Source organism: Prionailurus bengalensis, chromosome C1 (genome assembly GCF_016509475.1).
Source record: "Prionailurus bengalensis isolate Pbe53 chromosome C1, Fcat_Pben_1.1_paternal_pri, whole genome shotgun sequence".
Classification (NCBI taxonomy): Eukaryota; Metazoa; Chordata; class Mammalia; order Carnivora; family Felidae; genus Prionailurus; species Prionailurus bengalensis.
Window position 1 is genome coordinate 222,195,734 of NC_057345.1, and position 14,174 is coordinate 222,209,907.

Here is a 14,174-nt window from a genome sequence, read left to right on the forward strand (position 1 = left end):
CCCGTCCACAGATGGGCACGTGGCACAGAGACCATCCAAAGCGGACCCCAGAGCGAAGTAGCGGAAAGCCAGGGAATCCAAGCCAACGGCAGGAAAGCAGCGAAACCGCAGAGCTCCACGGGAGGTGAGGCATGGAAAGGGCTCGGACGCACACGTCTCACACACACACGTCCAGCACAACACGCACGGGGTGACCCGGTCTGTGCCACAGGGGCAAGAGCGGCTGCCCACGAGCACCCGCGGACGCGGAGGACACGCTAGGAAGGTGCCCCACTCCGAGGACGGGGACGTGGCGGGGCAGCCCCAACGGCTGACGGCGGCTCCCGCGGGGAGAAAACTAGTTGAGAAACTCCAAAACGCTGTGTACTGTGGGACCACGATAACTAAGCAGGGATGACCGGTGAGTTTCTCTCTGCCTTTCTACATTTTCCACGTGTTCTAACGTGGACTTGACCACTCTACATACAGTATTTCGTTATTTAAAAGAGAGCAGACGCAAATGGTTTTTTAAATGAGGAAATCCTGCTATGTTAACTCCCCGGAACCCCACCCACACAACGGGGCTGGGTCTCAAGGCCACCACCGGGGACCACGCCGGGGACCACGCCCAACGGCGGACTCCAGTGCTCGAGCAAGCACTCGGTGGCCAGGAGCTAGCGCCACCGCTGCTGCGGGCACCTGTCTCCCCGCAGCAGCACGCTCCTCGACCGCGCCCGCCCAGCGCCACCCCACCCCACCTCCAGGGGACTCACCGCAGAACAGGCGGAGGCGGGAGGGCAGGAGGGAGGTGGCCTCCGGGGTCTGCCTGGCCCCCGGTCCCTGCGAAGGCTTCTCGGCTTCCCGCTACCTCTAGGGTCTCGCCTCGTGGCAGCTCGTGGTCTCCGACAAGCGAGCCGTCAACCCTGGAATCTGGCAGCAACAGAACAGACCGTTTCCCACCTGCTGACCGAGTCTCCCCCAACGGGACTCGTGAGCAGGGGGGGCCCCGACCTGATCTCGGAAGCCGTGGCGAGCCTTCGTCCGCAGCGTGTCCCGGGCCACCCCTTCGCCACTCCGCAGGTGCCCAGTCGGGGCCAGCGGCCCCCACTCTCCCTGCTGCGGTGTCCCAGGCCCTGCCCTCAGCCGGCAGGATCCCACCACCACCACCCCCGGGGCTGCAGGGCGTCCCTCCATCTGCCGAGAGCCCCCGAGGGCTCTGCTCTGACTCCAGGTAAAAGCCCAAATCCGTACTGTGACCCCCACGGCCCTGCAGCCCGCCTCCTGACGCTCCGCCCAGGGCCTCTGGCCCCCGTCCCTGGAACGCCACTCCTGCCTCCTTCAGTGCTTCACCAAAAGCCACCATCCCAAGGGTCCCTCCCAGGCTCACGGTCCCCGAGACTGTACGTCCTCCCCCTGCCTCGCTCTTCCTCCTGAGGGCTGGTCACCTACGCGTCAAGCCTATACTTGCGTGTCACAGCCTCCCCACCAGCTCCCCGGCCCGGTGCCTGTCCACCCACATAGGGCTGAGCACACAGCAGGGGGGGTGGGAGCAGGCGGGCTGTCCCTGTAAATGGTCGTCTGGTTCGGGGCCGTGGGGAAGAAGCCCGGCCCCCGGCGGTGGAGGTGGACGGGCCGGCCGCATCTTTCCAGTGGACATTCGGACAACAGCCGGCAAAAGCAAGCATCCCCACGTGCCCAGAAATGCCACTTCCGAGAGTTCATCCTGAGGAGGCACAGGGAGAGGGGCAGAAGCGACCCCCGCCCCCTGACCTTCCACAGAGAACGTGCGTTAGACACACCCACGGGAGAGACGGTGGAATGGTGGGAAAGGGAAGACTCGGAACTAGCGACGGAGAAAAGAAACTGAAAAAGGGCCGTCTGTGTAGACAGAACGCAGATGCGACGGAGGAAGCCGGCGTGGGAACAGTGGAGACCCCAGCAGAGCCAGCAGCCCGACAAAGCACCTCGTGAAACAAAATGCCACGAGGTCACCTCCAGTGCCTGGAAAGCAACACTCAGGGCACGCACCCCACTCCCAGCCTCGGGTCCGAGCCACGCGCTGCAGAAACCCCCGCTGGGGTTCAGCGCCCAGAACACAGAGCGCTGCCCCACGACACAGCGGCTCCCACGTGGCCCCTCCACTCCCTTGGTGACTGTGTTAAACCCCCGTATGTGAGCGCTCAGACAGCAAGTCGGGCCACAGGCGGCAGCACGGGGACAACGTGTTCCAAGGTACCCTGAGCCTGCCCCGTGCGCACGGCATCACTACCACGCCACCCTCCGAGAGGGCCACGGAGCCCTGGACACATGCGGCCGCCTGACGCCTGCTGCTCCCCAGCAGCCCTCTCGTTTCATTTCCGGTGTCCCCTCCCACGGGACGTCAGAGACCAGGGAACGTGAGGACCGCACCCTGTCAGCGGGCAGTGAGGGAGCGGGTACTTGCAGAGTGGGGCCCTGTGGGCTGGGAGCAGAACGGGCGCAGCTGCTCCTCGCTCCCTGTCAACGGAAAGGTGAGCGCTGAGGAGGCTGCCGGGCGGTCTTGTGCTCTGTGGTCCCTGCTCCTGGTGCCCCGAAGCCAGAGAGGAGCCCTGCCAGGGTGGGAGCCGTGCTCCCAGCCTGTCCTCACACACCTCGGCACCTAAGATGTTCACGTCTTGGGGACGTGGGATATTTGCTGAAATAATACTAAACGCTAAACTAAAAGTACAGAGGAGAAACACAACGAGCAAATAGGCCTAGAACTACTTAACTTAGGGGTTAACGCGATAGGCTACGTTAACACTGTCGTAGGCTATGTGAGGCTCCACAGATCTACTCGTAAAACACCACCAACAAGCTACCCCCGGGACCCTCTCTACGCTCACGGCTGTCAGACTCACGACACGTCCCATCCCCTGGGAACACAGAAGGCCCGCGACAGACAGGGTCTCCACGAATGCCACTCGCTTACACTCTCCATCCCGCCCAGCACGCCCGTGCCCCCTCCCTCCGAGGTGTAGAGCTGTGTGTGGCTGGGCAGCCACGGACGCACCTGGGAGGAAGAGGCTGGGCCGACCCTTGGCCTCGCCGGCCGGGTCCCAGCCCTGGTGGGGGTCCACAGCACTCTCCCCAGGCTCACTCTGGTTGCCAACGTCCAAGCAGTTGGTCAGGTTTGGCCGTGGTAAGGAACTGTCATATGCGAGCTCCATGTAGTCGTAGAAACCGGGAATCAGAAAAGTGATATTCTAGAAAAGAAACCATGACATTTCAGATCTGGTGAGGATCCACCCTGACCCACGGGGCCGGCACACCATCGGTCTGCAGACAAAATGAACGCGACGCGAGCACATCTCCGGGCAAGGTGAGCAAAGACCCCAGGTCGTATTCCTTTCAACAGACCCACAAAGCCCCTCTGACACTCAACATGGAATTCGTGACTTTTCCTCCCTTATCTTACGAAAAAAACAAAATCAACAACTGAAGCTACCAATACCAACACCTCCATGTCTCCCGGGCAGATGTTCGCCCCATGTTTTCCTTAGGCATGAAAGCCACGTGTGCAAATCTCACGTGTGCGAACGTGGCTCTCAGGGAGCGATGGGTGCCCAGGATAAGACAAAGGACCTGGGGCGCGTCTGCTGTGCTGGCCAGCGCCTCAGCATGAGGGTCCCATGCCCCGGAGCTGCAAGGACACGTGCCCTCTCTGAACCCGTGTGCGCCCCCTACTCACAGCCGTGTGAATCCGGAACACGGTCTAATCCAGAGGCAGGTCCATCCACCCCACACGCGGTCCCTACAAAGACGGGACGCCCTCGATGTTCCTGCGGGAACCCCTGGTCCAGAACTCACACTGACTGTGTTTTCATTAACTTCAAACTAAGTTTACCTTCGTTAGGCTAAGTTTCAGCTCACTTGCTCCTGATATTTCTAATTAGAAAACAAAGAGGGACCTGTGTTTGGACCTTGTCACTGGGTCTGAGGATGACAAGAGGGAACAACGTTCCCTTCCTCTGCGGCAGCGCCCTCCGTGAAGGGCTGCAGGCACCCAGGGGCCGAGCCGGCCGGGCGCACCGGCACAGTGGCCACTCGACGTCAAAAGCGATGCGCCAGCCGGCAGCCTCTCCCTCCCCCGTGACCCTCCTCCCACTGAGCAGAGGGCCCGTGTCCCCTTTCCAGGACGCAGGAGGACCCTGGGACCACGTGAGGAGCATGCTGTGGCTGCCTGAGATGCTCACCTGCCCTTGGAGCCCGGCCACCGCACGACACACTGGGGCCCTCGACACCAGCCCCAGCCACGGACCCGGGCAGCCAGACCCACGGGTAGGCGCGCCTAGGGACGACGCCAGCCCCGGATGGCACTACATCAAAGAGAACAGGCCATCCCACCGAGCCCAGCCCGAAGGGCCCATCTGTGACCTAAATATGAGATCGTCATGTTTTAGGCACCAAGCTCACAATGGTTTGCAGCAACAGATACAGACTCTCAGCACGGTCTTAGATAGAAACTGGCAGTTGGCATCCCAGCTGGGCCTGGCTCTTGGTGTGTGGAGATTTCCGCCTCCCCGTGTTCAAGAAATTCAGAGAAAGCTCCATCCAAGGAAGAAGTTCATAAACACTTTCCTCTGACTCTGACCGCACAACAGACCCCCCCAAGATGGCCCCCAAGGCACAGGAGGTGAGACAAGCCCCGAGCTCCACGCGCAGAGAAAATCCCCACAGGTGGGACACACGCTCTGCTCGGGACAGGTCTCAGGGTGACAGCCCCTCCCTCTCCCAGGGCAGCACCTCGAGGCAGCCCAGGGGGTCACGGAGGGCTCGGCGCGGGGTCCGGAGAAATGAGTGCAGACAGGGAGCGCGCCGCCCGGCACCCCCAGGGGCGGCCAGGGGGCCGGCCCAGCAGACAGGGAGGTACGGGGCCTGCGGCAAGCACAGGTCCGCACTGTGCAAATGGGCCGGACCCCTGCAGGGGCACGCAGGCCGGCCACCCACGCAAGGCCCACCTTGCCCAGGAGCTCCGTCTTCCCGTAACCGAACAGCATCAGGGCAAAGCTGTGGTTGATGCCATAGATGGTCCCGTCGGGCAGGAGGGTGATGAGGCCGCTGATGGTGGAGAACACCCAGACCGACGCCGAGTAACCCCGCTCAGGCGCTGCCCTGCCGTCTTCCACCACCTCGCTTCTGGGCTCGGATTTCAGTTTTAAGCTCAGAGGGAAGGTGGTGCCATCTTTGGCCCTCCCGACAGACCTCTGAATCTTGAGATTCTGGAAGGAACACGCACCACTGAGCTGACAGCAGCATCGCACCCAGCCCCAGCCTTGAGTCTTTGTAGCTTGAGAAGTGAACCCCCTCACGTGTGCTGGGGAGCACCCCCAAACATCACACTCCCCACACCGGCCCTCCTTCCCTGAGCTCCCCGCACCCCGCCTTTGCCCCAGGGAAAGCGGAAGCTGGCCAGGAGCTGTGACCGGGGGCGAGGGCACCCCAGCACGGCGGCCGCTCACCACTCCAGAAAGGCCCGAGGGCAGCAGACACCAGGGCAACCAAGACGCGCACGAGGGCTGGCGTCTGGGAGGGAGGGCCAGCGTTCCTCCCCGCTCTCCGCCTCGGACGCCAGTATCCCCAGGGGGCCCCCTCTGCGGACGGCCCCACCCCTCACTCCGTCCCCCATCCCTCGGCCTGAGGGGCAGTGGCTCCCTGCTGTTGCTGACTACTGGGTGGCCACGCCCCATCTGCCTCGTCGGCACCTCCATCACCCACGAGAGCACATCCTTGCTTTACGTTTCCCTTCTTGAAGACTTGGAATGTATCCAGTTTCAAGTAAACCTCGACCAAGGCAGCGTCCTCACCAGGGGCTTCGAGACTGTGCGCCCTTTCAGGTTTCAAGATGAGGCCCAGGCTTTCGTGCCCACCCCTCGCCCTATCCCGGCCACCCCTTCGAGGGGCCACCTGGGAGACAGAAGATGTGAAGGGGCCCACGTCGTGGGCACCCCCCTGAACGCAGGAGGGGAGCTTCACTCAGCAGCACTGCACCCTCAACAGGGTCGGGACTCCACACGCCAGGCTCCCTGTGCCAAGGCCGCAGGCCGGGCGCCAGGTCCCAGGGGGCCCCACAAGGAATGAGGGGTGCAGCACCTGTCTCCACTCGCTGCCGGGGAGTCGGGGACTCTAGTTCGAGACTCTTTCAAAACGTGCCTTCTAGAACATACTTCTCTTGGATGCGTGCCTGCGTTCAGACTGAGCAGGTGCGGACACGCGAGCTCCCAGCGGGGCTGGGCCAACAGGCGCCCCCCACCCCCCGGCCTTGGGGCAGGGGAGAGGACACAGAGACAATAAGGACTAGGGATGGGGGCAGGGGGTTCCCATCGAGCTGGAAAGCTGAAAAATAGCCGATGACTGCTCAGGGCGTTCGGCTCTTGGCCTGAGGCCAGCCGGAGAACCAACGAGCGCCTTTGGGTGGCCTGAAACCACCTGCGAGTGCCTTTGGGTGGCCTGAAACCATCTCTGATTTCTTACAGCGGCAGGGGTGACTTTAGGCAAAAATCAACCGTCCAGTCTGATCCTGCGGGTCACTGGGGGTGACATGAGGTGAACTCACTGCAGTGTGGGTCACTGGTGTGGAGGCTGCACACTAGTAGGAAACGGGGCTCCTGGGAACTGGGAGGATTCGGTCGGCATCAGAACCTCCCCCCGACCCCAGACCGCCACTGACCCCAAAGCCGCCGGCCCTCCCCCATCTGACTGCCATCCTGCCTTGAGGGGACACCTGCCATCAGCCCGTTCTCCCTGTCCCTCAAGACCCCAGACCTGTCAGTAAAGAGAGGCAGCAGGCGTTCCCTACCCCAGGCTCCAGGGAGAGGACCGAGGGGACAGGGCAGTCAGTTGGAGAGCCACACGGGCCCTGACCGGGTCAAGGCTTCTGAGCCCAGAGAGCAACAGGGGAACGGGTGCCACTGAGCACAGGTCCCAGCCTGTGTGGCCAGGTCACAGATTCCAGTCCGGGAGATGAACGGTCACCAGTCACTGGATAGACAGACTCCCTGCGGCGGCCAGAGGTCCCCGGGGTCCTACCTGTGGGACGACCTCGCCGGGCGGAGGCAGCTGCACAGAAGGGATGAGGTCTGCCATGTGCTGCCCGAGCACCTCCTCCCCGGACGCGTACCCGTACAGGAGAGGGAAGAGGCTGTCGCACGACGTTATGGTTCCCTAGGAGGAAATACCAGCATTTTTAAGCCTTAGGATAAAACTCCTGGCACCTCAGCTTCAAGCTCCACCAAACGCCAAGTCTCGAGCTTGAAAGTTCGCACCGCGCGCGGCAGAAGCGTGCGAGGCGCGCACAAACACTCCTGAGGCCCAAATTCCTGACTTCTCGAGATGTTCCGCAGAAGCCGGCACAAACCACACCCACAGCTCACAGCCCAGGGCTGTGTACCACACGCGGTGCGGAAAACAGTCCTGTGAGTGGTTCTGATTATACCCCAGTAGTACACATGAGGAAACTGAGGCACAGGGAGATTGGATTCCTTGCCCAAGTGCACACAGTGGGGGTGCAGCGGGGCCTCCCACAAGCCCCAAAGGCACACAGCAGGCCACAAGGTGAGCCGGAGCCCCGGGAGCAGCGCCACAGGGTCAGGTTACGTGCAGCTGAGACGCCGCGGACACACTCACATCGCTCTGGAAAGCGACCCAGGCCGAGATGCGCTCCACGGGCTCCAGCATGACCACACAGCAGAGGCTGCATTCCCGCTTCACCTTCTTCATCCACACAGAAACTGGAACCTTCTCCCCACTGCGGCTCACGATGTCCACCTGTGGGGACAGACGGGCCTGCACCTGGCCCTCCCTGGACCCCAGGCCCGTGGACGTCTGCGGCCTCTGCTCACCTGCCCCACATCTCGGAAATGAACCAAAGGATAAACAAGGTTTTGGACACTTAACCTAACAGTCTCTGAGCCAACGTTCTATGGGAAGAGAAGGGTTTTTGGCAGCTTCGTTCAACACCGCACGGGAAACAGCATCCGTAACTTCTCGAGGAAACAGACACCAATGTGTGGTGAACATGCCAACTTTTTCTTCACGACAGCCAGGTGGCCTTTCAGAAGTAGCGGACCACAACTCACTCCCCTCGGTGCCCGGGGCCAAGGGCTCAGCATCTAACACGCAGTTCAACCCGTCAACCGCCAGCTGATGCACCACACGGGGAGGACCGAAGCCCCCGGGGAAACCTTGCCAGCCCCGCCAACGAACACCGACACACAGAGCTGGAGATTTAGGGGTGGGGACCCTGGGACGAGAGCATCCGCACCGCATCCTGCAGGCCCGCAAACCGCTGACTGGCCTCCTCCCCCATCAGGTGGTACCGCCCTCACGCCAGCCCAGCTGTCCCCCGCACCAGCACCGAGGGGGGGACGGCCGGTGACCGGCCGTGTTTGTACGGCCCCGGCGGCACACGCCGGGCACTCACCACCGTGCCAAACACAACAGCAGCGTGGCCGTCAGCCTCCACATGCTCTTCGCTGAGGGCCTTCACCACGTCGGAATCTGGCTTCAGGAAGAACTGCGTGAGCTTCTGGCCGATCAGGTCACGGCTGCTGTACCCCAGGAGCTGGCAAGCCTTGTCGTTGGCGACCAGGATCTGGGGGTCACGGAGAGGAGAGGGCACGAGCATCACCGGCGGCGCCTCTAACCCCCGGGAACAGCAGACGAGGCGGCATGGTCCAGCGTCCTCCTCCCAGTGTCCTGCCCTGGCGGTTCACAGCAGTGACGCCTTGGGTCCTCGGGGGCCTTGGCCACAGAGGGGGACACAAGAAATGGCAGCGCCACGACCGGGCGCCTCACGTCATCAAGACTACGTGGACGTGTGGGGACTTAGGCCATACTCCTGCCCACCGAACGATTTCAGTTCTCTGTGCCCCTGAGCGCTCTGCTCTCATGCTGGGAATGCGTTCTCGCTCTCGGGCGGCCAGTGCCTTAGACAGCACGAGCGCGCGCCTCGCCCCCTCCCTGGGGTCTCCACCTTGGTGAGAGGACTGTTTGGTGTGGTTGAGTCTTGTTTATGTCGCGTCTGCAACTACACAGGTGAAACCCAACGCTTTTCTGATCGCACTGAACGCAAACGCCTCTGTTTGAGGCCACGGGTTGAAGACACGGGCTACACGCTCATGGCAGGGTCACAAACCGAAGCAAATACCTCTGTGGTCTTGGCGTCCACGGTGAAAACAGCCTTGTTCGGGTTGGACACGGGGGCCGGGAGGAGGGGTGTGGACCGCCCCGAAGACAAGCCCCGCAGCAGGGAACAGCAGGACGCGCCCCCCAGGGACCCGGCCGCGTCCGACCGCTCCGGTGCGGCCAGGCAGTGCGGCTTGCTCGCGCACATATTCTGGGCAGCCAGCGAGGACAGACAGTAGGAGCTCCATCTGCCTTCTGGAAACAGAAAGAAAGGAAGCCTTGGACCTGCCAGGAGCGCACTCCTCAAACACACCGCCACACACAGCCCCTGCTCTCAGTTCCTGCCAAAGGCTCCAAGGGCTGGTTTGCACCCCAGGGTGCGTCTCAAACGTCCCCAGAGCCCAACAGAACAACACCTGGGTGTGTCTAGCCATGCGGAGTCGCACCTATGGGGAGCAGGCCCAGCCTCAGTGATTCTGTGTAAACACACTCTGAGGTCCCTTTCCACCCAGCCCCCCAAGGGGTGCCCTCCTGGGTCTGTCCTGACGCCCCTCGATCCCAGAAAGTCTCCCAAATCCAAGAGCTGCCTGGCTGTCCCGGCCCCTTCCTCCCTCCCTCATTCATTGGTCAGGTTCACTCACGACCCCTCCAGAAAACCCCCTCCCGGTAACAGGTCCAGTGGCTCCCAAGATGCTCAACCCCGTGGCCAGTTCTCAGGGCTCACCCACCCCCACCATCAGCAGCCCTGGGCCAGGGGGCAGCTCTCCAGCTCTTAAACCTCTGCCCTTGGCAGAGCTCCCTCCCCCCTCCACCTGCCTAAGCTCTCATCACCCTGGAACCCTGGGGATCAAGCGCACCGCCTCCACTCCCGTCCCAGCCACTCCTTGGTGGCTTTAAATACACTCCACCTAGGAATGTGCTGCGAGGCCCCTGCTTACACCCCTGCCCCGCCTCTCCTTTCCCATCTCAGTAAATGTCAGCTCCATCCTTCAAACGGCTCAAAAACCAGGCGAAGACAAGTCTTCCCCCCTTTCCCCTCCTTAGCTCACGGGCCCACCCCAGACCATTCTAGGAGCCTGGAAACTGCACGGCCCAGAGCCTCGGCCCTCCTCTTCCAGGCTGCCCCAGGCCCGGCCTGATCTCCTTACAGCACCAGACAGGCGCTGTGGCCCCAGCTCCGCCCCCTGCTCCCCAAGCAGACACCCACCCATGCTCCCTCCCGAGGCCGAGGGCGAGGGCGGCTACCTGCCTGCCTCACAGACCTGCCCAGCCCACCCCACAGAACCTCCAGCCCTCACCTGGAGGACCTAGCCTCTGCTCCCCTCTGAACAGCCCCACCCTGTGACTCCAGGCCAGCATGTGAGCCCTCTTCTTGGGCTCCAACCCTCCTCCTCCATGGGACTGTTCCTCACCTCCACCTTTCCTCCAGCACCAGCCCTTCTGTCAACCTAACAGGCTCCCCGTGTCCTAGCCCTGGGCTGCAGGCATGCACCTCTGTCTCCCAAAGCACCCCCTCCAACAACGAGCCCCTCGGGGGTGTCTGGGCTCTGGAGGCACCAGTTAACTTGGGGAAACATGAGCGAGTGGGTAGCAGGTGCCTCGACCTCCTGCCCCCTCCCCCCACCACACCGGGCACCACCTTCTGCACTGGAAAGCTAGCTGCCCTCAGGCCTGTGTTACTCGTCTGTACCTGGGAAGAAAGCACGAGCCTGCAGCCCAGCAGCTGGGAAATATTTACCGAACTAAAGCCGCAAAACTGTATCTTACTTGCAAGGCAGCCCAGCCCAGGGTCGCACTCACACACACTCCGCAGGACAGGCTCATGCCTAAGAATCACGGCGGCGCAGGAGAGGCTTCAGCCAGCACCGCCGCCCGCACACAGAGGGCGTCCTCTCAGCAAGAAGAGAGAGTGGCCAGAGCCCAGAGCGCCCCCTCGCCTGCGTTTTCGACACCGCCACCCACGATGCCCAGAAGGGGCGGGTACCGGAGAGGGCCATCCTGCTCTGGCACAGCTTCGCCAGCCCATTCCTTCTGCTCAGGTGTCTGTGCGCCGAGGACGAGGACCTGCGGGGCTCGGAGGTGGTCCGCACGGCAGGGCTCTCGGCGGGGCCTCCGCCCTCCATCGGGGAGCTGGCAGGCCAGGAGAACAACTGGAAAACAAAGCGAACGCCATCAGCATCTGCAGCACAAGAACCAAGAGGCAACTGATCCCCCCGCGAGGCTGAGAGCAGCTCTGCCCCACGGCCTCCCCCAGCTTACAACGCGAGCCCAGAAGGACCGAAGTCCTGCTAAGAGAAGACCTTTGGGAGAAACGCGGGGGAAGAGATGGGAAAGAAAGAAGAAAATGAGGAGAGAGCAGAGCAGGCCAGGAGGGACCTCCAAGGAAGGCCCAGGCTGCAGCGGCACACCGACTACAGATGGCCCCAGGCGAAGGGCGTTCCCGACGACAGGAGCACCTGCCAGCGTGTGGGGCTCTGTGTGGCCCCAGCTTTCCCCAAATCCACTGCATCTGACCAGCCACACCCAGAATCATCCATGGGGCTTCCAACAAAATAGCAACGCAAAGCCAACATACAGACTCTGGAGATGGGCCTGGCACCAGACATTTGTGTTGTTAACTTCTTATTTTTAAATACTTGCAAGCAGTTGTAAGGAAAGCAAATACAGAAACATCTCCTGCGTCCTTCACCATTTCCTCCAATGGTGACATCTTGCAGAACCACTGTCTGGAGGTCCAGGCCAGGGTATGTGGAACCTGCTTCCAAGACCCTCGTGGGCCTCTCCCCCACCAGTGCTCCCTCGTGGGCACACACAGGCCCAAGGACCGGCTGAGGGGCTTCCTTTCCAAGGAAGACCAGGCTTCAATAAGCAGGCGGGGGTGCCCCACAGGATGGACCTGCTATGGAAAGGGAAGGCAGTTGCCCCCCACCCCCACCACATTGCAGCTCCAAACTCCAAGGAGGCCCCGCCCACCTGTTCTATTCTGGCTTGAAGGCCTTCATGAAGATTCACCACCAGGAGAGGAGGGCAGTGACTTTCACAGTTAACGGCTTTGAGCCCAATCTATAATTTTGCATACAGTGGTAACAGCATGGGATCTCCAGTATGTTCACGTTCCAGGCCCCTCAGGTGTTAGGGCCCGGCCAATGCTCACCTCAGCTGCCAGCTCCTGAGCACGGTGGGGCAGGGGCCCCCTAGATAGACAGAAAACTGAAGGCCCTCCTATCACCAGCATGGAAGGCTGCTGACATCAAAACATGCCAGCGAGCCACAGAAATGGAGGTCGGGACAGCAGAGGAACAAAAAAGACTACAAAACGATTTCACAAACAGACCGATATTGTGATTGATGTCGGCACCCGGTGAAGATCGGTGGGGGGTGAACGCTGCTCCCGGCACAGCCCCCTGGCCTGCCAGCATCAGCCCCTTCTGTGCACAATGTGAGCAACGATAATGCACAACTCTCAGCACGCTTGTGACGACCCAAGGGTCTCAGCTGCTACCGCGAATTAGAAATGCCTAATAGCCTTGAGCTGTCAGTTTGGGAGTTGGCGTAATTAGGGGCAAAGTGGCACCTCTATGACTTGCCATGTACAAAAACTAGTTCCAGGTGAATTTAAAAACAAAACATAAAAGTTCTAGGGAAAAAAAAAGATGAAGCATACAGTGGCCTGGGTAACTTGAGCGGGCCCTGTATCCCAGACCAGCTAGAGCTCATTAAGAATATTGGTGCTGCGGCATCTCGGAGCTACCCAGAAAGACACGACCTTTGAAATATGCACATGAGCTGTACAGAGCTGTAAGCAGGCCACCCTAATGAGGCAGGGGCTCCCCGAAAGGACGCCAGGGCCCCAACAAGGGACAGTGTGGCCCTAGCTCAGGAGCCTGGGCCCTAGCAAAAGCAATCTTCCTGATTGCTTCCAAGATCAAGAACAAGAAAATACATTCTCTTCCAACAAAAAAGACAGGGAAACAGGTACCTTCGGTGAGAGTCTACAGAAGAATCAAACAGATCCAGACCCACAAGAACATCAGATGTTAGAAGTACCCAGGTATATGTTTAAAACGTAAAAGATGTGAGTCAAAAAGTGAGAACAAGAGTTTCTCAAAAATAACTACATACTGAAAGAATCGATTTCAGCATTATACAAATGAAGATATAATTTAAAAACTTTCCCACAAAGATCTCTAAGCCCAGATGGCTTCACTGGTGAATTCTATCAAACGTTTAAGAAGGAAATAACAATACTATACGAACTCCTCCAGAAATTAAAAACCAGTGGAGCACATCCAGCCCAGTGTTTGAGAGCAGCATTACCCTGATACCAAAACTGGACAAAAACACCGATAGAAAAGGAAACCACAGGGACACCTGGGTGCCTCAGTCGGGTGAGTGTCTGACTTTGGCTCAGGTCATGATCTCACGGTCCATGGGTTCGAGCCCCATGTGGGGCTCTGTGCTGACAGCTCAGAGCCTGCAGCCTGCTTTGGATTCTGTGTCTACTTCTCTCTGTGTCCCTCCCTGGCCTGTGTGTACTCGCACGCTCGCTCTCTCTCTCTCTCTCAAATAAATAAATATTTAAAAAAAAAAAAAAAAAAAAGGAAAGGAAACCACAGACCCAAAACTCTTGTGAACAAAGATGCAAAAATCCTCAACAAAGTGTTAGCAAATCCACCAGGCAATAAGTAGAAAGGAGAATACGTGACAATCAGGCAGTGTTTATCACAGGAACAAAAGGCCAGTTTAACATTTGGAAATCAGTCAGTGTAATTCATCATATCAACAGGCTAAAAAAGGAAAAAAAAAAAAAAGGAAGAAAAATCACACAATCATATCATATCAACAGATGTTGAAAAAGCATTTGACAAAATCTAACACCCCTTTATGGGAAAAAACACTCAACAGTTAGGAGTTGAGAATGTCCTCTACCTGATCCAGAGCATACATGAAGAACCCATAGCTAGCGATATGCTTGCCTTCCAAGGTCAGGAGCAGGGTAAAAACGTCCATTCTAGCCTCTTTTCCGGCGCTGTCCTGGAGGTCACAGCCAG

General features: G+C 59.9%; 1 protein-coding gene across 3 annotated transcripts in view; it reads right to left on the reverse strand.

Annotated features, from left to right (window-relative positions):
* The window catches only part of PASK (PAS domain containing serine/threonine kinase), a 41,685-nt gene that overhangs the window by 19,893 nt on the left and 7,618 nt on the right, over positions 1-14,174 (reverse strand). For 2 of the 3 annotated variants that reach the window (XM_043578403.1, XM_043578402.1), the window contains exons 3-10: positions 11,108-11,273; positions 9,146-9,378; positions 8,420-8,590; positions 7,624-7,764; positions 7,027-7,161; positions 4,959-5,219; positions 3,011-3,203; positions 753-909 (exon numbers count right to left, since the gene is read on the reverse strand). In XM_043578403.1, coding sequence (XP_043434338.1) covers positions 753-909; positions 3,011-3,203; positions 4,959-5,219; positions 7,027-7,161; positions 7,624-7,764; positions 8,420-8,590; positions 9,146-9,378; positions 11,108-11,246 — 1,430 coding nt within the window. In that variant the 5' untranslated portion in view covers positions 11,247-11,273. Of the gene's footprint in view, positions 1-752; positions 910-3,010; positions 3,204-4,958; positions 5,220-7,026; positions 7,162-7,623; positions 7,765-8,419; positions 8,591-9,145; positions 9,379-10,890; positions 11,274-14,174 lie in introns of those variants that run through there. The other variant, XM_043578404.1, reaches the window with a different exon arrangement.